The 23,923-nt window shown below is 40.9% G+C and overlaps 1 protein-coding gene across 1 annotated transcript; it reads left to right on the forward strand.

The window, feature by feature from the left end:
• The first annotated feature begins 3,486 nt into the window (after nt 1-3,486).
• sirt1 (sirtuin 1) lies at nt 3,487-20,043 on the forward strand. The gene is made up of 9 exons (XM_078413255.1): nt 3,487-3,800; nt 5,262-5,396; nt 6,370-6,611; nt 7,716-7,868; nt 8,825-8,972; nt 9,683-9,762; nt 10,037-10,223; nt 11,141-11,737; nt 16,873-20,043. Exons 1-9 carry the CDS (start codon nt 3,533-3,535, stop codon nt 17,178-17,180), a joined length of 2,118 nt encoding a protein of 705 aa, XP_078269381.1. The 5' UTR covers nt 3,487-3,532; the 3' UTR covers nt 17,181-20,043.
• The last annotated feature ends 3,880 nt before the right edge of the window (nt 20,044-23,923 follow it).

The following is a 23,923-nucleotide window of genomic DNA, read 5'->3' on the forward strand; positions in this document are numbered from 1 at the left end:
GGGTGAAATGACGAATGATGGGAGGTGGCTCGGCTCCAAAGACCACATAGTTCACACGAATTAATTTATCATTTTTCTGATCTAGTTGTCATTGAATACACTGTCCAGTATTTAATGTCTATTCCCAATCGCCCTTGAACTGTGTGGCTGGCCAGATCATGGTATTTAAAAGTCAATCACATTTGGTCTTTCTGGGGCTACAGAAAGACTGGAGTTAGACTGGACCAGGCAAGGCCAAAAAAATGTCTCAATAATATTGAACCAGATGAGTTTTTAATCACAATCCTGTAATTTAATTACCTATACTGGCTTTATTCAAGAAGTGAGTGCAGGCCACAGGACGAATACTGTAAGTTAACCAGTGCACACCCATTGTACCCATAAACATTGTCTTTGTATTTGACACTTATAGTAAAAACATATCACCAGTGCATTTACCTGACATGTGGCTGGCAGTGTTGAGCATGAACGATTTATGACTTGCCTACGGATATTAATTGTCAGGTGTCTCGGTTCATAATTTTCTTTCGTATCTTTGCAGAAATTGAATGATTAACTTTACGACCGGTTCCCACAAAGTTACTGCCCGTGTTCAGGAAGAGGTTCCGGCACCTCGGGCTTGCCCTGGCAACTCAGTCGTTGCCTCAGGAGAGGCACTGTGCTCCTAGGGTTTTTTCCTGGCAACTCAATTTTGACTGTACAGTGGTCTCTGGGTTGCCCTGTGACACAGTCTTCCTCAAACCTGTAACAGGGTAACACAGTTAACAGGGAGGCCTCCCACTTTGTCTCCATCTGTGTCTCCTGCTTCTTCTCCCTTCTGACTAGAATGTCTGGGTTTGACAAGGAGTAGGCTGACAAGGTTTAAGTGGCCAACCAATCTCCGCTAATTTTACCTGGTTATTACCAATGATGTTGAGGATTGGCATCTCCTGGCCTGTCAGCCAGTTAAAGGGATCAGAATTGCATCCAAAACCTTGTCATCTATATACTTAAACTCTTGTTTGTTTGTTCCTGAACTACAGCCAAAACGGTAAACGATAGCACGACAATTTTAGGCCCACCTTACTCACCGTCATCCCTTCGGTGCTAATGGAAGAAGTTTCATTGAAATCGGTGTTATATTTTTAAAGTTATTCACATTTTAAAGTTTAAATCTATTTCCTAGGGAGGAGGGGGAGGGAGGGAGCGAGGAGGAAGGATAAGGGGGGTTGAGGGGGATGGAGTGGGGGGGAGGAAGGAGGGGGAAGAGGGGAGGAGAGGGTGCTGCACCAATGCAGGAGAGGTTTGGACCCAATGGGTCGGCTTGGTCTCTATCTAAAAACCTCTTAGAAGCCACTGACCTTTCTGCCTCCACCACCACCACTATCTTCTTTATATAAAGAAAACTTTCCCTGCATTTCTCCATTAAACTTTCCTCCTCTCACCTTATAGTGATGCCCTCTATTGTTGGACATTCCCATCCTGGGAAAAAGGTTCTGACCCTATCGATACCTCTCATATTTTGTTCTTCAATACTCCTTGGTCTCTACCAGTCATGGAATATATCGTGCCCTTTTTCGATTTCCCCCATCCCTCCCCCCAAAATGAATAGATCTCCCATTGATCAGGATTAAATTCCATTTGTCATTGCCCTATCCAACATGCAAGTCTCTCGCTATCAACAACATAATTTTTTTGTGTCATCACCAAACTTACTATTCATATCTCCTACATTCACATCCGAATAGTTAATGTATAGAACAGACAGCAGTGGTCCCAATGCTGATCCAATGGTACACTAGTGGCTGCAGGCTTCCCCATCAACCTATTAACAAGCAAATTTTGGGTGCAATTTGGCACATTGTATTTTATTGGGTCTAATATGTTGGACCAGCCATCTATGCAAGACCTTGTCAAAGGCCTTACTAAAGTTCAGACAAACCACGTCAACTACACTGATTATCTGATTACTTCCAATATTAAAACCTCAATTAAATTAGTCAGACAGGATCTCCTTCCAACAAATCTGTGCTGAATATTTCAAATCAATCCCTGCCTTTCTAAGTGTAGATTAAAACTGTCACTCGGGATTTTTGAAGAATTCCTCTATCCTTTTCATTTGATTCAGTGGCCTGTAATTACCTAACATCCCAGCTGGCTTTCTTAAATAAACGTACCGCATTTCCTGTCTTCCAGTCATCTTGCACCTCATCAGTGGCTCGAGAAGATTGAAAGAGTTGTTGTTAAAGGTGGTAAATGCTCATTTTAAAAACTGTATCAGTCGCGGTGAATTTAAGGATTTTACAACATCATGAGATATTTTATACTGTAGTATGGAGTATGCCATAAGGGGCTTGTTTTAAAATGACATTTATGCCCAAAGTGTATATGTTTCCATCTATATAATTGAGGAGACCACATCAAGAACAGTGAGGTAGTAGGAGTCTTGTAGAGGATGTGATTCAAAGATCGCCTCAGCCAAGATTAGGTCCTTGGCATGAATGCTTTTAGCTGCAACCTTCATGACATTTTCTGGTAAATATGATGAATACTGACACAGGTTTTCACAGAAAATTAATATATTTATAAAGAAATTCCTGATGAATAAAGAATACAGGATTCAGGAATATATTTTCTGGTAAACTTGTGATAAAACGCTGATGCAGGATTTGAATATATTTATAATGACATTCCTGATGAATAAATTAGAATATGGGAATATATTCTAGATGCAAAACTTCAAAACCTTCTTCTGTGGGGAAGAGAATAGCATACTCGGGACTGAATGTAGTGAGGGCATGTCATCAAAATCCTCTGCCCAGTGCCCAAAGAGCACCTCTGGAGTTGCAAAGCAGATTGGGAGACAAATTGCATGAGAGAGCAAATTGTGGAGAGAGCAAGTCAGCATCACAGAAAGTGAAGATGCAATCGCAGCCTGTTGCCCTGCTGGTGATGCCCAGCGCCGAGGAAAGGAAGCATTAATTTGGCTAGACTGGAGGCCAGAGCATGCACCTGTTGCTAAACACTTTAACTCTCCCTCCCATTCCCAGAGTGACCTCTCTGACCTGGGTCTCCTCCACTGTCGGAGCAAATTGGAGGAACAGCACCTCGTATTTCGCTTGGGCAGCGGTATTGATTTCTTGATTTCTCTAACTTCAAGTAACCCTTGCCTTGCTTACACTCTCTCCGCCCCTCCCCATCCTGGTTTTCCGACTAGTTTCACTGTCCTCCTGATTAATTTTGCTGATTGTATGGTTCATTGTTGGCTGGGGAGAAGGTGACATTCTACATTTCCTTGAACAGCCTCTCTGCTTTGATCTGTCGTTTTCACACCCTTACCCTTCCACATATCTCGTCTCCCTCTCCCGTGACTTTCAGTCTGGAGAGGGGCTTCTCTCCAGGGATGCTGCCTGCCCCGCGTTTAGTGCCTGTCTTGGGTGCAGGCCAGCGCCTGCAGTTGCTTCCTGGGCAGTTGTTTGTTGTTGTTCAGCCCGGTTGACCCCTGGCCCTCCGCCGGCGTCGTCACGTGACTCCGTTTAAAATCTCTGCGAAGATGGCGGAGGCGGGCGGGCGACGGGATCGTGCGGCCGACAACCACGACCTGGATCTCGGCCAGCTCGCCAAAAAGTCCCGCCTGGACGGTGGAGACGCCACGGTCGCCGTCGCCGCCGTCTCCGCCTGTGCCGAAGAGCCGCCGGAGGAAGGGCGGGGGTGGAGAGCGGCGGAAGGCGAGCGCCAGGCCTCCGGGTCGCCTCCGGGAAACAATGATCCCCGGAGCGGGGGGCCCGACAGCGGCGGCTTGTCGCCCGCTGCAGCCACAGGTAGCGGTCCCCGCCCGGCCCGGGTGCCGCTGGGAGAGTGGGGGGGAAGGGGGTGGGAGGGTTAAGGGTCGGGAGAAGAAGAGGAGGAGGAGGGTTATGGGTTAGGAGAGGACGAGGCGGGTTGGGAGAGGAGTAAGGGATGGGGTGGGAGGGGGGTGGGAGCAGGAAGGGGGTGGGGTGGGAGACGTGGGGGGGTTGGTGAGGGCAGTTGGGAGCGGAGGGCGGTGTTGGGATGGAGGAGGGGGGAGGGGGATTGGGAGAGGAGGGGGGTCGGGAGAGAAGGGGGGGGCTAGGAGAGGAGGAGGAAGGGGTGGGTCGGGAGAGGAGGAGAAGGGAAAAAGGTCAGGAGATGGGAGTGGTTGGGTTGGGAGGAGTAGATGGGTTGGAGTTGGAGGGAAATGGGGAGGAGGAGGGGGGAGCTTGGGAAAGGAGGAGATGTGTGGGGCAAGCTTTTTTTTTTAAAAACACAGAGGTGGGGGCCTGGAACACACTCTTGTGGCTGGTGGAGGAGGCAGATACGATAGTGGCGCACTTAAAGATTTGAAATTGACACATGGAAGTGCAATGAATAGAGAGATATGGATCACGTACTGGACAAGAGATCAGATTAACGTGGAGTCGTGTTTTGCACAAACATTGTGTGCAAAGGGGCCCATCCCTGCGATGTATTATTCTATGCAGAGGTTGGGCAGGTTAGGTCTATTCCTTGGAGTGCAGGAGGTGGAAGCGTGATCTTGCAGAGGTATACAAGGTTATGGGGAATAGTTAGAGTAAATGCACTTCATCCAAAGTAGGGGAATCGAGAGCCAGAGGACATAGGCTTAAGGTGAGAGGGGCAACATTTTCACACAGAGGATGTTGGGTATATGGAACTGGCTGCCAGAGGAGGTAGATGTGACAGGTTCTATTTTATATTTAAAAGGCATTTGGACAGCTACATCAAAAGCAAAGGTTTAGCGGCATATGGGCAAAATGGGAGCGTGGGACTAGCTTCAATGGGGCATCTTGGTTGGCATAGACAAGTTGAACTGAAGGGACTGTTTCTGTGCTTCTATGACAGGCTCAAATTGTCCTGCGAATGAACTTCTACAATCAACCAGCCTAGGTTGAACATCTTGATTGCTCTGACTGCAGTGAACCCCTGTCACCATGTTGCCAGAGTAAATATATCAGTACTCTGCTGATCAATTTTCTTCATGTCTCAATTGGAGGGTGCTTGGCCATGTTGGAGGCTGTGTGAGTTCCTATTAGCGGGTAGAGGGTGGAAACCAGCAAAGTGTTTCTCACAGGAATCCTCACTGTCCAAAACTGGATGGAAATTCTAGATAAACCTGGTGCTATTAATCTGTTAAAGATTCAAGATTCTCTTGCCGCTGTGAATAGTTGCTGTGAACAAGATAAATCTCTTGTTTGTTATTACCCAGGATATTGTTTCATAGTAGTTGCATTTTCAAATTTCAGATGGTGTATCTGTGGAACATGCAGCAAATGCTACTCCTGAGGAAGCTATTCCAAATGGGATTCGCTCGTGGGAAAGTGATGACGACAAAACCTCTCACGCCAGCTCAAGTGACTGGACCCCTCATGCTCGGATAGGTACAGTTTAACATGTATTAAGGGTTAATTATATAGTGCTTGCAAGCCAGGTTATTATTCCTATCCTAATTATGTTCTTTGATAATTTGTTTGTGTATCTCAATCTGATTACTCTTGATGTTAAGCACAGCCATGGCATCAGCCATTTTTTAAAGTATGATCACTATTAATAAGATGATGGGCATTTTATAGGCACAAACCATTTTTGAGATTGGAGTTATCTCAATGTAACAAAACTTGTCTCCACAATATGATGACATGTCCAGTCAGGAGATGTCTCTTTCCACCTATAACCCTCCTAACTTTATATTTCACTCCTCTTCACTTCTTATCTGATGCCCCTTTGTCTCCTTTTCAACTCTTGCTTTTGTCACCAGCTGCACACATCTGCCAACCCTCCCCCAACCCTGTATCTACTTATCACTTATCGGGCTTTGTCCTACCACCCTCTCTTTTCCAGATTTCTCCCTCTTTCTGCAATCAGTCCGTAGAATGGTCCCAACCTGAAAAGTTGACAAATGCTCCCTCACTCGCTGAGTTCCTCCAGCGCTTTGTACTTTGTTCAAGATTGCAACATCTGTAGTTCCTTGTGTGTCTATTCTTCTAGGCTTGGTAGCACTCCTAGGAAATGTCATGGCATATTTCTTGAATTGTTGTACAAGTGCAAGTTTCTGTTGATAAGAATTATGGTCAAACGCAACCTCTTCATTGTCAATTTCCTAGATTTAAAAATCATTTATTCCCTCCGGAGATTGATTTCAATAAACTTCATTTGCTATGTTTACCCAGAGGCATTATTGGCAGGAGTTTAAGCTTTAACGTGTCCATGGGTTTATTTTTTCTAAAGAAATCATGGGGTAATGATAAGATGGACCATCTGTGGTGAGTTGAACGGAAATGCTGCTTATATTTGCACTCTTTTATCCTTAACTTATTAAAGTTTTAATTTTTCCCATTTCACCTTTCCAACTAGGTCCATATAGTTTTGTCCAGCAACATCTTATGTTGGGTACAGACCCACGATCTATCCTGAAGGATCTATTGCGAGGGAACAGTCCTCCACCAGATCTGGATGACATGACACTCTGGCAGATTGTTCTCAATATTTTGTCAGAGCCACCAAAGCGGAAAAAGCGCAAAGATATTAACACCTTGGAGGATGTGGTGAGAATCTTGAAAGAAAGCAAGAATATCATGGTCCTCACTGGAGCTGGGGTATGTGTTAAATGATAGGGTTTAGTACGGTTTATTAAAATTGAGAACATTAATGAACAATAAATTAAGATTTGTTTTATAAGCACAAAATGCAGGAGTAACTCAGCAGGACAGGCAGCATCTCTGAAAAGAAGGAATGGGTGTATTTTCGGGACACATGGTTGACGTGACGTAAATGCCTGACCTGCTGAGTTACTCCAGCATTTTGTGCCTATCTTTTGTTTGAACCAACATCTGCAGTTCCTTCCTACACAAGGTTTGTTTTGTGTTGGTTATCGGCCATTCTATTAACATTATGTTGACAACTTAGAAGGATCTGGTGGTTTCCACACTTCTCTGGATTCTGCATTAATCAATAAGACCAAAAGGAGGGGTATTAGTGCATCCATCCCAAGTGCCAAGTGTGAAAATGCATGCGAGTCTGAACTCAGTTTCCAATAGTTTATTTATAGTACCTTTACCACACCATAATCGGTAGAGGTGTTACTGAAATAGACAAAAACAATTGATGTAAGATGCAAGAAACTGCAGATGCTGGTCTGAACAAGGATCGTAACACAAAACATCATCGATCCGTGATCTCTAGAGATGCTACCTGACTTGCCAAGTTACTCCAGCACTTTGTCTTTTTTAAAGCAATCGATGTAATTGTTCCCAAGGAGGAGCCAAGGATTTTGCTGGATTAAATTGCTCGAGTTACTGGCTTCATAACTGAGCCATTAAGTGGTGATAGGAGCAACAAGAACAAAAGCATAAAATCTCAACATTGTGAAATTAAAATTATTGTTCCAAAAAAGAATTGAAAAATTGGATCAAAGCAAAACATTTACCACTTTGATAGCTTTGGATTTTATTTTGCAGTATATGTACATTTAATTCCACTACAATTACCATTTTAATCACTTCAACTTGTATGCTCGTGTTGTAAGACACAATTTCCCTGGCTTTTACCTTTCTGATGGTTGGAAACTTGGCTTGGCCACTTGAATTCAAGTTCCATTTTCTTTGGCAAAATCTTAACTTTATTGTAATGGAGGAGTAAATAAAATGAACATTATTTTGTCTTCAATTGATCAATAAATTGGGCTTGATGCACTTTTCTAGGTTTCTGTTTCATGTGGAATACCAGACTTCAGATCAAGAGATGGGATTTATGCTAGATTGGCAGTTGACTTTCCAGACCTTCCAGATCCTCACGCCATGTTTGATATTGAGTACTTCAGAAAAGACCCTAGACCATTTTTTAAGTTTGCCAAGGTAAATAAATATACATGGTTTGGAAATGTTGGGAAATCATGTACCATTAATTTAAGGTGAGAGGCAGAGATGAGAAATTGAGGAAACGATGTTCAAAAAGAACGTCATCTAATTGCACATTATTAGTATAAATATTGAAATATTGTGCCATACGATTCTTTCTCCATAGTTCAATTTGAACTATGCTATTGACTATTTCACTTTGTGTCGAACTGTTTTATTCTGATTTAAATTTATGTCAGTGTTGACTTTAACCTTCCCTCAAATAGATTTCTTATGTTTAATTGCTCAGCTGTGCATACTGCCTGCATTATTACTCAAATGTATGCACATGGAGGATACAGATATCAAACTCTACTATCATATCAATCAATCCATCTGCAGTTGTTTCCTTCTCTAATTTTCTTCGTGATATTAATGAATGAAAGAATTAATCCCCCCCTCCAACTTGATGCTAGCACAACCACTTTGTCCAGTTTTGAATCTGTCCAGCCGTTGCTATCTACTAATGCAGAAGTGTTGCATAATTTTGAGCTCTACTTTCCTTCTACCCTAGAGCACCTGCTTTCCCCATGTCTACTTTGTTTCATTTCCAAAACCAGCTGGCCAGAACATCCTTCCTTGGATATGGGGCCCAACATTGCTCACAATACTCCAATTTCTGAATTTTCTCCCCATTTAGAAAATAGTCCACGCCTTTATTCCTACTATGAAAACGCATGATTCAACACTTTGCTACACTGTATTTCATCTGCCAATTCTGTGCCCATTCTCCCAATCTGTAATATTAATCGAAAGGATTGGTTGATAACATTATTGAAGAGGAATGTACTTGTTCCACTTTTTTGAATTTTTATGCCCATTAAAATTAGACTTTTCAGAAGTCTGCTTTGTTAGCTTGTTCGAATTACTAGAATGTGTGTGAGAGGGTAATTCCACCTGTTTTTATTTCACAGGAGATTTATCCTGGTCAATTCCAGCCATCACTTTGTCACAAATTTATTGCCTTGCTGGATAAACAAGAGAAACTACTTCGTAATTACACCCAGAACATAGATACCCTGGAACAGGTTGCTGGCATTCGTAGGATTGTTGAGTGCCATGGTTAGTAGAAGAAAACATCTGCAGCTAAATAGCTGAATGAGTTTTTCCTCTTATTTTCACATCAGTTTCCTGTCCTGTTCAGCAGATCTAACAAAGGACCTCAAATATTGACCTGAAAATACTAGTTGGAGTACATTGATCTCTTAAGCACAGATTCTCAATCCTCGCACAGGCTCAAAGATCTTTTTGTTACATGGCTTCAATTCTTGTGCTGGGTTTATAGGCTGGTTGATGTTGGGCATGCACGGAATCTATTTCTAGTGCTTTTTAAGCGAATTGGAAGGTATGATCATTGTGGATCCATATAGTATCCCGATGAATGGTTAAATATCTTTGTTCTTGATGCTGCCAAATAAGCTGAGTATTTCCAGCATTTTGTTTTATTGCAAACGTTTTTGGCTTTAGAAAGTGGGACAAGATATGTTTGATGTGCCCTGTGCCATCAAGTTAAGCTTAGTAAAGGAGAACCAGCATTCGGGATTTGATTTTTTTTAAAAATTTGTTTTATTTGGGGAAGGATTTTCCATATTTCAGGGGTGTTAGTACAAATTCTAGAAATTAAATATTGACAAATGTTGTTGGGGAACCATTTAGTTTATTCGTGGCTTTAGATTTGCTTCCTTTCGGGTCCTTTCCCTAATTTTTTCAAAATAATTTTATTTTGAATTATGAACCTTGCAGTTTTACTGTTTTCTGACATTTTTACTTAGGTTCATTTGCAATGGCCTCTTGTCTGATGTGCAAATACAAGGTTGATTGTGAAGCAATTAGAGAAGAAGTATTCAATCAGGTAATGTTTTCAAAGTCAGGTAATTGAAATCGCCCGTTTCTGGTATGTTGGATCATTGACGCTTCTCTCACTTTTCTCGATCTCTCCATCTCAGGAAAAACTATCCATTATTTACAGTGACATCGATTATACCTCTTCCCACCCGGTCTCATAAGAATGCCATCGCTTTCTCCCCCTTTTCCCACCATGTCTGCAATCTACACTCTGTCCTGCTGCAGGATTTAGGCTGCTAAACCCACTTCTTCCAGCAGATTGTTTGTTGTGCTCTTTTTAGGTTGTTCCCCGCTGTCCAAAGTGCCCTCCTGAAGTTCCTCTTGCCATTATGAAGCCAGATATTGTGTTTTTTGGTGAAAACCTACCCGAGCAATTTCACAGGAGCATGAAGTACGACAAGGATGAGGTCGACCTTCTAATTGTAATTGGATCTTCACTAAAAGTCCGGCCAGTGGCCCTCATACCAAGTAAGAATCCTAATCTTTTAATTAAGCTCATGGGATTCTTGGGACATGTCAGGTATAATAGTGTTTGGTAAATATTGGTATCAACGAACACTATCCAAGCAAAATGCTACACATAGCTATCAAAATAAGTGATCCTCCATCTTGATTAGCAGAGTTCACAAAAAAAATTTAAATCTTAAAATATGTTCAAATATTGACAGTTGCAAATCAATAATGTGTGGTTTATTATTCAATAATCTCTCATTTCTTGCACTTTGAGTGAGAAAAAGTATATAGGCTGTCCCTAGGTACTGAACGGGTTCCATTCTTACAGATGTTCATAAGTTGAATAAGGAGAAACTGTATTGCACATTTATTTTGGTATTAAAGTGGAGCCCATTGGTGCAAAAAAATTATATCCTATTTTAACTAGTAATTAAAAATATTTGAAATTCTAAATATCTGTAAACAGTATAACAAACAATAGATGCTGGAACTCCTTGGAGAAAAATAGCTGGACATCTAGAGGATCAAACAGTGCAAGTTAAGCCAAGTTGAAATTTGGAAGTATAGGCTTTTTACAAAATCAAGTTACAACAGATTTATACAAAAAAAAGGGCATTTGCAGAAAAAAATTGTAAAATGACGACAGTTTCCAGTGAGGGCGATGTAATCAGAACTTGTCACATTCTAAGAATTGTACCTTTTTTGCTCTTAAATCAGCACATCTTCTTGGGCTATGAAGCAGGAACAAGAAAAAAGGAATCAAGTGAAATCAATGTTTCCTTTTACAGAAATTCCTGTGAATCAAAACTGGAGCCGTTTGAAATATTGACCTTTTTTAATGCATGCTGAAAACATTTAAATTAGTTGCATAATTCTGTATTTTTACATATTATTAATCATAACAATTTTATTTTTAATTGATATATTTGCAGGTTCTATACCCCATCATGTGCCTCAGGTGCTAATTAATAGGGAGCCCTTGCATCATCTTAACTTTGATGTTGAGCTTTTGGGTGATTGTGATGTTGTCATTAATGAGCTGTTTCATCGTTTGGGTGGCGAATTTGAAGACATTTGTGGCAATCCAGTAAAACTTACAGAAATCGCAGAAAAACCCCCACGATTGCAAAAAGATTCAAAGGAACAGCCATTGGATGTCCCTCCTACTCCTCCAGTTTTAACAGAAGATTCTAGTTCATATGAGCTAGAAGTAGAGAACTGCAAGTTGGCAGCAAGTAAAGATTCTGCAGCTCCTAGTTATGAACCTTCTGTGGAATCTACTACAAGTTGTACTAAGGAAACTCCAGAGGAACCTGAGCCGGAAACTATACAGAGGAAGGAAAGTACATCTCCTGTGGCAGAAACCACAGGGGATTGTGGCACTGATGCAAATATTACTCATCACATTGAGGAAAGTTGTCCAGATAATGAGCATTATGTTCCAAGTGACATAAGATATACTAAAGAAACTTTCAAAAAAGGCTGGAGCAGTAAATTTCCAAAGGAACAAATCAGTAGGCGATTGTCTGGTAAGTTGTATTGTATATGTAACGCCAAATTCACATTTTGTACTTTTTAAAATGGTAATAGTGTAGATAACAGACCAACAGTGGGCGGATACTAAGGCTCCGATACCCAATGACTTCCCAGTTAAGTAGTCAAATATAGATTTGAAGCAGAATTCACCTTTTTTATACCAACCGCTTTTGTGATCAATCACCAATTGTTTTGTAAATGCTTGTCTAAAAGCCATGACTCATGCATTCACGTGCAAATGTTAGTTGGAATGGTGATTGAATGGGTCATCCAACCTGCTGCTTACCAGCTATTTTCTAGTAATATACAGTGTCAATAGATGCTATTATTTGTCCCTTATTGAGAGCAGCAGCCAGCATGCGTGTGGTATTTGCAGTGAAGACAATGTCAACGCATGTCAAAAACCATGTGATTGGTCTTCATACACGCTAATGTGATTTTACCACTTTTTAATGAGCAATGTTGATGTGTACGAGGCTGTTTGGGAAGGACCGTGGCAAAACTCAGACACCTGATTCCCTGACAAAGAAACACACTTGGGACCAGGGACAGTAGTTGGGTTGGTGTATGGCTCAACAAATTGCGTGTATGCAGTCCTGTGAAATGAAATCCTGTTATGGAAATCTTGGTATGACTACATGTGTTCTCAACATATTGTTTCATTTCTCATCCCCATACTTCCATAAGGTTCACACTTAACGACACTTTCCGTGTCCACTGCTTGATAGCAAGGGTGCAGAAAACATTTCACAGACCTGGAGGTCAGGCGAGTGACAATAAAGAAAGTGAGATCCCTTTATAGTGGAGAGAAGGCATTGTTAGTCTTTTTTCTCTCTGGTTGGCAATTTATTTATCTGATGAATCCCTAGCTCTCAGTTGATTCCTCAGTCAAAATCTTCATTAACACCTGAGCCGCCTACTGCATCTTTGGATGCTAGCATTATCCTGTTCTTGTACAACTGAAGTTCATTCTTGGCAGGAAATTCCCATAGGGAATCTGATATGGTGCCAGGATACCTTCCTACTTTGAAATCAATTGGGTTTAAGGGAAACTGGAACTAATCATTAGGTTTCTCCTTTCACCAACCATGCCTGTCTTGCACGCTGTTCTGCTTATCTGTTCTGATCACTGGCTTGACTTTAGCTGTGTTTTATCCATTGGTAGATGTGATAATCAGTTGATTTATTGTAACCCAATTCTACTCGAGGTCATATTCAACCAATGTCCCAAATGCCATGGTGAATATAGAACAAAGATTTGAGTTGAGCTATAAAGATTTGAGTCCAGCTATAAAGAATTATCGCTGGACTTTATAGCTGAGTCCAGCTATAAAGAATTGTTTTAATAAGCCGATCTAATTGTTGAGTTTCTTGTATCGAGAAGCTGGGAGTGTCAACCAAGGCTCACTAATCTAAGGGTTTTAAATGACTTAAGCACTTTATCACTGGTCATGATGTTGATGAACACATGGCTTTTCTGCTATGAACACCATCCTCTTGGCAAAGTCTATGTTCCTTCACAGGATTTCACCAAGTTAGAGACCCTTCATCATTTTAGATCATTGTTGCATAGTTTGCTGGTAAAAAAGGCAAAGACTAAGATTTATTTTTCAGAGGAGTTCAGGACTCGACATCTGGGAATATCAAAGGCTGGAAATCAGTGACCAACTTTCAAGAGTGAAATGGTCACAACTGCTAAAGTAGCTTGGTTGACATGGCCCAATGTATGAGTCTTGGCAGCTATGTTTAGTCACTTAATTTGCACACATTTGTTTCCGGTAGTAGTCAGAATTAAAGAGGAGATGATCATTAATTAATCTCTGGCCTCTCCTGTCTCATCTTTAACAGAGAAGCAGAGGCCAATTTGAGATTGTGTAACTCATAAAACATAGCACGGGAATGGGCCCTTCGGCCCACAATGTTTGCCGAACATGATGCCTAGCTGAACTGGTCTCATCTTTAGACTTTCGCGATACAGTGCAGAAAGTTTTCACGGACACGTGCAAACTCCGTACAGACAGCACCCATAGTCAGGATCGAACCTGGGTCTCTGGCGCGGTTAGAAAAATAGAAACATAGAAACAAGGTGCAGGAGTAGGCTATTTGGCCCTTCTAGCCAGCACCACCATTGAATATGATCATGACTGATCATCCAAAATCAGTACCCCTTTCCTGCTTTCTCCCCACATCCTTTTATTCCGTTAGGCCTAAAATCAATATCTAGCAAAATTCTACTGCTGTGCCACTATGCTGCTCCATCTGACTGCTCATGAACCATCTCCTTCTATTTCCTGTATGCCTATCCAAAAGCCTCTTGAATGCCAATTTCGTATCTGCCTTCACCATCCCTGGCGCTATGTTCCAGGCCCCCACCACTGTTTTTAAAAAACCCATCCCTCACATCACCATTAAACATTCTCTCTACCTTGTAGCTATGCCCTCTAGTGTTGAACATTTCCACCCTGGGGAAAAAGGTTCTGACTGTTCTGACTCTATGCATAATTTTATATACTTCTATTAAGTCTCTGCTTAACCTCCTTTTCAGAAAACAATCTAAGTAATTCCAAACTCTCACTATAGCTGAAACCCTTTAATCCAGGCAACATTCTAATAAACCTCGGCACCCTTTCCAAAGCTTCCACATCTTTCTGCACATCAATGCTGTTAATGGTCTTGTCATTCACTGTACACTCTTGCATTCAGCCTCAACTGCAAAACCTTATACTTGCTCGGGCTAAATGCCATCTGCTATTTCTCTGCCCATTTCAGCAGCCGGTCTATAGCCCGTTGGAGCTTCTGACAGCATTCCTCATTGCTTGCAACTTCTCCAATTTTGGTGTTGTCAGCAACCTTACTCACAAGTCTACTTTTGTATCTAATCATTTCTAATCATTTATAATCACAGACAACAGAGGTCCCTGCACAGATTCCTGCAGAACCCACTGGCCATAAACCTCCAGCCAGAATATCTGCCTTCCACTGCAACCTTCTGACTTCTATGAATAAGCCCGTCTGAAAGTCATATGACCACGTCATCGTGAATCCCATACATCTTAATCTTCTAAAACAGCCTACCACGAGGGACCTTGTCAAAAGCCTGACTGAAATCCATGTATACAACATGGGTTGCACAGCGGTAGAGTTGCTAGCTTACAGCGCCAGAGATCCGGGTTCGATGCCATCTACGGGTACTGTCTGTACGGAGATTGTACATGCACAAAGGTTTGTTCCCTGTGACTTCATGGGTTTTCTCCAGGTGCACTGGTTTCCCCCCCCACACTCCAAAGACTTGTGGGTTTGCAGGTTAATTTGTTTCTATAAATTATCCCTAGTATGTAGGTTGGAGATGATGTTCGGGTGATAGTTGGTTGGCGTGGACTCCGTGGACCGAAGTGCCTGCATCTGCGCTGTATCTCCAAAGAAAACAAAAAATCAAAATATCCACTGCCCTAACTTCATCAATCTTAAATCCATAGTTCCCTGAAAGTGGCCACGCAAGTAGCTAGAATGGTAAAGAAAGCAAATTGTATGCTTGCTATCATAGGCCAGGGTATTGAGTATAAGAATCGGGAAGTCATGATGCTGCTTTGTGGGACTTTGGCAAGGCTGTATTTAGGGTTTGCATGCAGTTCTGGTCAGCCCAATACAGGAAGGATGTGGAGGCCTTGGAAAGAGCACAGAGGAAGTTTACTAGGTTGATGCCTGGATTAGGGTATGTTAGCTACAGGAAAGCTTAGACAGACTTGGATTATTTTCTCTGGAATGCCAGAGATTGTGGGAGGACATGGTAGAAGTATTTAAAGTTAAGAGGTGTAGGGTAGACAGTCAGAACCTTTATCCAAGGATGGAAAAGTTGGCCACTGGGGCGCATAGCTTTCAGGTGAGAGAAGCAAAGTTTAAAGCAATGTGCAAGACAATTTTTAAAAAAATTTTTTTTACGCAGAGGTAAGTGAGTGCCTGCAACATCCTGCTAGATTGGTGGTTGACGCAGATACGACCATGGCATTCAAGAGACTTGTGGATGGGCATCTGAATACGCAGGGAATGGAGGGATATGGATTGCGTGCAGGCAGATAAGAGTGGTCTTGGCATCATGTTCGTCATAGACATTGTCTGTTCTTGTGCTGTTCTATATTGCTCTTAGATTTTTGGCATCTTCTAAAGTTGGTGAGGAGAACCTTGTCGGTTTTACTTGAAATCTCAGTCTCATTCTTGTAACCATATGCTGGAGCATTGAACTTGGTCACTCTTGCATATATTGTTGGTTGCATAAAATAATTTCTGTTTCCACAAATTATATAAGTTCTGTAATTGACGCACAATGCTTCTCTCTTCCGCCCACTGGACGCATCCTCCTCGTGGTCAGTTATTTGGCTGCCTTCATCCTTATTCACAGAGGATGACTTTGCTTCAATCTTGAATGGTGGTGTTCCTTTCCAACCTTTCAATTTGTTGAGAGTATTGCACACATTTTTAGCATGTTATGTTGTTTGTCAGGTGTCATCTTGCATTTTATTGGCAAATACATTTGGGCTTGTAGGGGAATGTCTGAATATACACGCTCTGCTTGCATTAATAGTACTGGGGAAAAGACTGGCAGAACCACATGCTTCTGTTGAATTAATTTCTGTACTTTGGGGTTTCTCGTGTGGATTAATAAATATATTTTTCCATCTGGGTGGTGCAGCGGTGGAGTTGCTGCCTTCTGCCAGCGATTCTGTTCAATCCTGAGTATGGGTGCTGTCTGTACCGAATTTGTACGTTCACCCCATTACCGCATGGGTGCCATGTTTCCTTCCACACTTAAGACGTACAGGTTTGTAGGTGAATTGGCTTTGGTTTTTTTAAAATAGTAAATTTTCCCTAATGTGTAGGATAGGGCTAGTGTACGGGATGATCGCTGGTGAGTGCAAACTCTGTGGGCTGAAGGGCCTGTTTCCGCACTGCATCGCTAAACTAAACCTTTTTTGCTTAACTGCATAACCCAGGTGTGCATGATGGAGATCACTCTTTTGTAAGATTTAAATTATGTACATTGTGCATGGAGATGTGTTGGGGGTGGGGGATCTACATAAATATTGTATATTCCTAACATGATTTTACAATATGAATCTATTTTAATTTTCAGATTCCCAATACCTATTCTTGGCACCCAGTCGTTACATTTTCCATGGTGCTGAAGTCTACTCAGACTCTGAAGGAGATGAGGGTTCATCTTCTGGCAACAGTCTTAGTGACAATGAGTCCTGTAGCAGCAGAAGTATTGGCGACGGGGAAGAGGAGAGTGACATTGAGGAATTTTATAATGGCATGGAGGAGGAAGCTTATGATGCTGATGGGGTATACTTTGGGGGTGAGAGTGAGCACTTTGGAAGTGAAGTGTTGACTGAAAACTCCATGCAAGGTGAATGTGAAGATGATAATTTGTTGGAATAAGAGGCTCGTTTGCATGATGCTATTATATTAAGTTATCCACCAGCATTAGCCTATCTTTAGGATACTTTTTATAGTCTGTGAGCTGTCCTGGACATTGGCTGTAATGATCATGCACAACCTCAGTCTGAAACTTCTAGTTCAGTCTGTATTGTACAGCGAGAACACTAGGCCTCCAATAAGTACTTTTCTCCAAATCTGGTACTTTTACCAAATAAAAATTCTGCATATTAAGTCAACCATTGAACACACTGAGTTCATTGAAGTTGCATTTTCTCTCAGCTTTTTTTAAACGAGCGGATCAGAGAATCTCTTCTCTGTCAAAATGGTTGATTTGTTTACTATTTTAATGTCTATCTACGTTGAGTTGTACAGTTATTTAAATACAGTTCCTCCAGCTAAAATGAATGTCCTGTACATACTTTGTGTATGCTATTCAAAAGCCATTTAATTGCTGGAAAGGGTGAAAAGGGAACAGGAAAAAAGACCAAAGAACAATGGGAGATCTCAATGACGAGCTGCAACGGAAGTTTAAGTCGTCTGTGGCAGATTTTATTTTAGAATGGTGGGTAATTTGTTTATGCGTTTTGCATATTTTCCTTCCAGTTTGTATTTTCTCTCATAAACACTGTCTGTAATATTTTCTATGATATGAGCTGGCAGCTAATTTATACACCGATGTTACTATTTTTCATTAAGCTTAAGCTGTATATTAGAACCCAATGGGGCTATTCTAATTAAGTGACAATAACTTTTTTACAAGGTATAGCTCGAGTAGTTATTTGCTGCCTTATATAGAGATTGGTAGGGTTTCATTCTGGAGCTTGGGCCCAGTTTTGGTACATATCAGATTTATGTTGTTCCTTACATTTTCTTTTTATAGAAATATATATAAAATTTATGTTTTAAAAATAGACGAATGTTTGGACACCATTGCAGAATTAAAGAAGTAATGCTAAATAATATTTAGCTCTAAACTGAAAATGCAGGACACACTCAATAGCTAAAGCAGCTTTTGTCAAAAGAGATAGAGTTAATATTTCGAGTCAAAGACCCTTTGTCAGCACTGGGAAAAAGAAACTTTATGTTGCAGGAGAATGAATAGATCAAAAGGGATAACTGGTAGGGTGAGTCGCAGATTGCCATGATAGGTTAATGAGGGTGATTAGGGAGATAACACAAACAATATTTTCCCGAGTTCTGACCTATATTTAACACCATTTGCATATTGCATTATTTTCTCTCTCGAACCACTCTCGTTAACCATACTGTTGAATGGCGTCTTCAGGTATCTCTGGCCCTATTAGAGTATTCCATTTGTCCTAATCATCTTTCCACCGCTCTACTACAAGTTAAAGCTAACTAAATTCCTTTCTTTGATTTCTGATGAAGGACTTGAAACATTAACACTCCTTTGCTTTCCACAGATACCTACTGAGCTCCTGCATGTCTCTAGCATTTTCTGTTCATATTTGATTTTCAGCATCTACTTTTTTATTCTGATTTTTATTTGGCATCGAGCTCCAGTTCCTTTTGATATGCCCACATTTGAATTCCCCATTATATTGGAAATCTAAATTATTTATTTTAAATGTTTAACATATTGTTGCTTGCACATAATAAGCATACCAATTTTAAAATTTGAACTGCCAAATCCAAGTTGCACGATTTCACATACATATCTGTTTTATTTTTTAAAATGAACCTTTGTAAAGTTTTCTTCAAAAATAAGTGAGACTCTGATGACATGCAGAACAAATAGGATAACTACAGTAAGTTTACTGGCATATTGAAGAAAACATTTACCTTGACATGAAAATATGTGGTACATATTTTGAGTTAATAAAAATCTAGCAAAGAATGTTAGAAATTTGTAAAGGGTTGCTGTTTTGATGTTATTCACTGACACTTGAAGATTTTTACTTATTTTTGCAGTCTATCTGAATTAAATGTGACCATTCAAAGCACCTTTTTCAATTTGATTTGGACAAAGTTACCTTTTCCATTAACGACTGGTTTGCACGATCTGCAATTTTTTGCAATATTTTATTTTTGTTCATGTATAAATCGCCCTGTTATTGTGATAACAACACACTCCAATTTCACCACGTAACCCTGTCTTTGAAATATGCAAGGATCGACCCTGTATTTGAGTATCCGGAACATTTTGTTCTGCTCCTGTGAAATGATAAAAAATGTCTGATCAGTTTACTGTGGAATAGTGTTATCTAGCATTGTTATATTAACATTTCTTGCATCTATATTGAAATTGGGAATCGTACAAAATATCAGAGGTAAATTGCATATGCCCAGATTAATATCGCCTCAAATTTTGAGCCCTTCCTTTGTGGCCTTGATGTTTGTGACTTGACTTTTAAATTCACAGGTGTTCTTATATTAGTATGTTCATCTTCCCAAATATGCTTTCTAAAATATTCTATGATGTGGTCAACTAAATACAGTGTATTGAGCATAGGTTAAATCTGCTATATAGGTATTATTTTGTAGTATGGTGTTCAAATTATTTCTGTCTGATGTATATATTGAACCATTAATGTAATCAAATATTTTATAAAGAACAGTTATTAAAAGGTGACTTGTTTTCTGATATAAATTTCATATCTGCAGTTTTTAGTCAGACTTTTTAATTTATACATTTAACATCTTACAATTTGAATTTGCAAACTTTTACAGAAAAGATGGTTTTTGCAATTATTGTTGGAACATTGTGATTCAAGGAAATGTTCTGTTAATTTAAACTGAGTTGCCTGAAATTGTGATTTCTTCCTGTTCCATGTACCACAGTCTCTGTTCTATTTGCTTTTAAAGTGAAGATGTGTTTGAATGGATAATATATTGCAATAAATCTTCTTGGTTAAATTATTTTGATCTTTTAACAGGTTTTTTAAGTCTGCAATGAAATATAGCAAATTACTCATTTAGAACTGAAACACAAACATTTCATCTGCAGTTTAACAATTTAGGCTGAATTCCTGTTTCTGTTCTGCTTTTCTAACTCAATGCAGTGGTTGTTTTGTTCCCTCATGTATTCCTGATTGGACTAAATCACCCCATTTCCTTCATTCCATCATATCATTAGTGATGATGTGAGAAATGAAGGATCAGAGACATCTCTCCCCTACCATCCTTACAACTGAACAAACTTTTATTTTGCTTCCTTCCCAGTCTGTACTTAAGTGTCTTTGACCTTGAACCTTTCTCTCCCCACAGATGAGGCTTGACTTGAGTATTTCCAGCATTTCCTGTTTTTATTCCTTCATTGAGAGGCCAACTGCCCCATTGCCTTTGTACGGTTATCAGCATGCATTTCAAGACAATAGACAATAGACAATAGGTGCAGGAGTAGGCCATTCAGCCCTTCGAGCCAGCACCGCCATTCAATGCGATCATGGCTGATCACTCTCAATCAGTACCCCGTTCCTGCCTTCTCCCCATACCCCCTCACTCCGCTATCCTTAAGAGCTCTATCCAGCTCTCTTGAAAGCATCCAACGAACTGGCCTCCACTGCCTTCTGAGGCAGAGAATTCCACACCTTCACCACCCTCTGACTGAAAAAGTTCTTCCTCATCTCCGTTCTAAATGGCCTACCCCTTATTCTTAAACTGTGGCCCCTTGTTCTGAACTCCCCCAACATTGGGAACATGTTATCTGCCTCTAATGTGTCCAATCCCCTAATTATCTTATATGTTTCAATAAGATCCCCCCTCATCCTTCTAAATTCCAGTGTATACAAGCCCAATCGCTCCAGCCTTTCAACATACGACAGTCCCGCCATTCCGGGAATTAACCTAGTGAACCTACGCTGCACGTCCTCCATAGCAAGAATATCCTTCCTCAAATTTGGAGACCAAAACTGCACACAGTACTCCAGGTGCGGTCTCACCAGGGCCCGGTACAACTGTAGAAGGACCTCTTTGCTCCTATACTCAACTCCTCTTGTTACGAAGGCCAACATTCCATTGGCTTTCTTCACTGCCTGCTGTACCTGCATGCTTCCTTTCATTGACTGATGCACTAGGACACCCAGATCTCGTTGAACTCCCCCTCCTCCTAACTTGACACCATTCAGATAATAATCTGCCTTTCTATTCTTACTTCCAAAGTGAATAACCTCACACTTATCTACATTAAACTGCATCTGCCATGTATCCGCCCACTCACACAACCTGTCCAAGTCACCCTGCAGCCTTATTGCATCTTCCTCACAATTCACACTACCCCCCAACTTAGTATCATCTGCAAATTTGCTAATGGTACTTTTAATCCCTTCGTCTAAGTCATTAATGTATATCGTAAATAGCTGGGGTCCCAGCACCGAACCTTGCGGTACCCCACTGGTCACTGCCTACCATTCCGAAAGGGACCCATTTATCCCCACTCTTTGCTTTCTGTCTGTCAACCAATTTTCTATCCATGTCAGTACCCTACCCCCAATACCATGTGCCCTAGTTTTGCCCACTAATCTCCTATGTGGGACCTTGTCGAAGGCTTTCTGAAAGTCGAGGTACACCACATCCACTGACTCTCCCTTGTCAATTTTCCTAGTTACATCCTCAAAAAATTCCAGTAGATTTGTCAAGCATGATTTCCCCTTCGTAAATCCATGCTGACTCGGAATGATCCCGTTACTGCTATTCAAATGCTCAGCAATTTCGTCTTTTATAATTGACTCCAGCATCTTCCCCACCACTGATGTCAGACTAACTGGTCTATAATTACCCGTTTTCTCTCTCCCTCCTTTCTTAAAAAGTGGGATAACATTTGCTATCCTCCAATCCACAGGAACTGATCCTGAATCTATAGAACATTGAAAAATGATCTCCAATGCTTCCACTATTTCTAGAGCCACCTCCTTAAGTACTCTGGGATGCAGACCATCAGGCCCTGGGGATTTATCAGCCTTCAGTCCCATCAGTCTACCCAAAACCATTTCCTGCCTAATGTGGATTTCCTTCAGTTCCTCCATCACCCTAGGTTTTCCGGCCCCTAGAACATTTGGGAGATTGTGTGTGTCTTCCTCAGTGAAGACAGATCCAAAGTAACGGTTTAACTCGTCTGCCATTTCTGAGAGACAAGTATTTGAATTGAAGGATATCTAGTTTGTTTCAAAATATCCTACTCCAGAAAGATTTGGCTTATTCCATCAGCATAATACCTTAAATTTTCAATGGATCAGAGAAAACCAGCATGAAATTGTAAATGACAATGCCTGAGGGATATGATGTTGCAGACAAATTTGAGGAAGTTGAAAGTTTACAATCTAGTTCTCAAAGATGGTAACTTCCAGCTCTCTTCCAATGAGTACTGAAATAAGAGAACATGCAGCTATATTTTTAAAAAATTACAAGAAGGTTCAAGTGTTTTAATTTTTGACACTGCCCTGAGATCTCAGATGTCTTCTTGTACTCCACTGCTTGTAAAATTGAAAACCAAATAATGGGTCTTTGTGTGAATTCTTAAGACATTTTTTTTATTGATGCTGCCCGATCTGCTGAATTTTTCCAGCATTTTACTTTTATTCCACTTCTAGACTTGGGCGGTGGCATAGCAGTAAAGTTGCTGCCTTGCAGCGCCAGAGACCCGGGTTCAATCCTGACTATGGGTGCCTGTCTGTATGGAGTTTGTACATTTTCCCTGTGACCTGCGTGGGTTTACTCCGAGATATTCGGTTACCTTCCGCACTCCAAAGACGTACAGGTGTGTAGATTAATTCGCTTGGTATAAATGTTAAAAAAATAATGTCCCTTGTGTGTGTAGGATAGTGTTAATGTGCGGGGGTGGTGCGGACTCAGTGGGCCGAAGGGCCTGTTTCTGCACTGTAGCTCTAAACTAAACCTAGTGATAACAATAATGGAGGTGGCCTAGTTCAATCGGTGTGAAGTTGGGACCTTGTCCACATGATCTGCATTGCAGTTGCTGCCACAGTCATGTAGATGAAGCTGAGGATTAGGTCACATTTATCACTTTTTCTCTTGCTACTGGTTACAGAATCAGTCAATGTCCTTCAGGTTTTAACCACTCAATCGTTACACTTCGGAGGCCATTCTTGTTGCTGCATCTTGAATTACCCTACTGAGGGTACATTCTACGCCCTTCGTTCACTCTGCTTCACCTAGCTGTTAAACACCGCAGAATACTGATTCATCAACTGCGGAAAAAATAGGTGGGAATCAGCAGAGTACCTTGGTTGTTATGCCATGAAACCTCCAGCAATACATTCATGATGAGGCTCTCCTGACTATTTTGTTCAATGTGCCACTCCTTTGGTGAATGTTCTGCTGCTCAAACAGGATGTGATGGAGATCTACGCAATATCATTTTAAGTAACAAACTTGTGTACTGTTATAACTCGTCTGAGAAATGTCTCTTCTGGTTTTGCTTTAGATCCCTAGTGAGGAGCACTATGCAATGAAAATTGTGCTTTGGTACTCCTGTCTCTGAATTCATTGCCATAATAGATTCCAGGTTGTTAGACTAGTTAAATATATGAAGAATCAACAGTAAATTGATGAGAATGTGAGTGACTATGAGTAAAAGGAGCACAGAGGAGAAATGGTGCCAATGGGATTAACCCCTGGGACCAAACTTGAACTGATGGGTTGTTCCCTTTATTGTCTTTACAAACAAAAGGATGCCATCCTAGGTCTACACAATAGGGAGGGCTATGGATGCCTTTGGATAGAATAGCCCAAAATTGGATCAATTTCAGTCAAATGATACTGGT

This window comes from Rhinoraja longicauda, chromosome 16 (assembly GCF_053455715.1).
Source record: "Rhinoraja longicauda isolate Sanriku21f chromosome 16, sRhiLon1.1, whole genome shotgun sequence".
Taxonomy (NCBI): domain Eukaryota; kingdom Metazoa; phylum Chordata; class Chondrichthyes; order Rajiformes; family Arhynchobatidae; genus Rhinoraja; species Rhinoraja longicauda.

Bases quoted from the DNA above. Each gene is read 5' to 3' on its own strand.
- sirt1 (XM_078413255.1), top strand. From the start codon at position 3,533: ATGGCGGAGGCGGGCGGGCGACGGGATCGTGCGGCCGACAACCACGAC. The intron at 8,973-9,682 runs GTTAGTAGAAGA...ATTTTTACTTAG, and splicing joins TAGGATTGTTGAGTGCCATG to GTTCATTTGCAATGGCCTCT. The intron at 9,763-10,036 runs GTAATGTTTTCA...TGCTCTTTTTAG, and splicing joins GAGAAGAAGTATTCAATCAG to GTTGTTCCCCGCTGTCCAAA.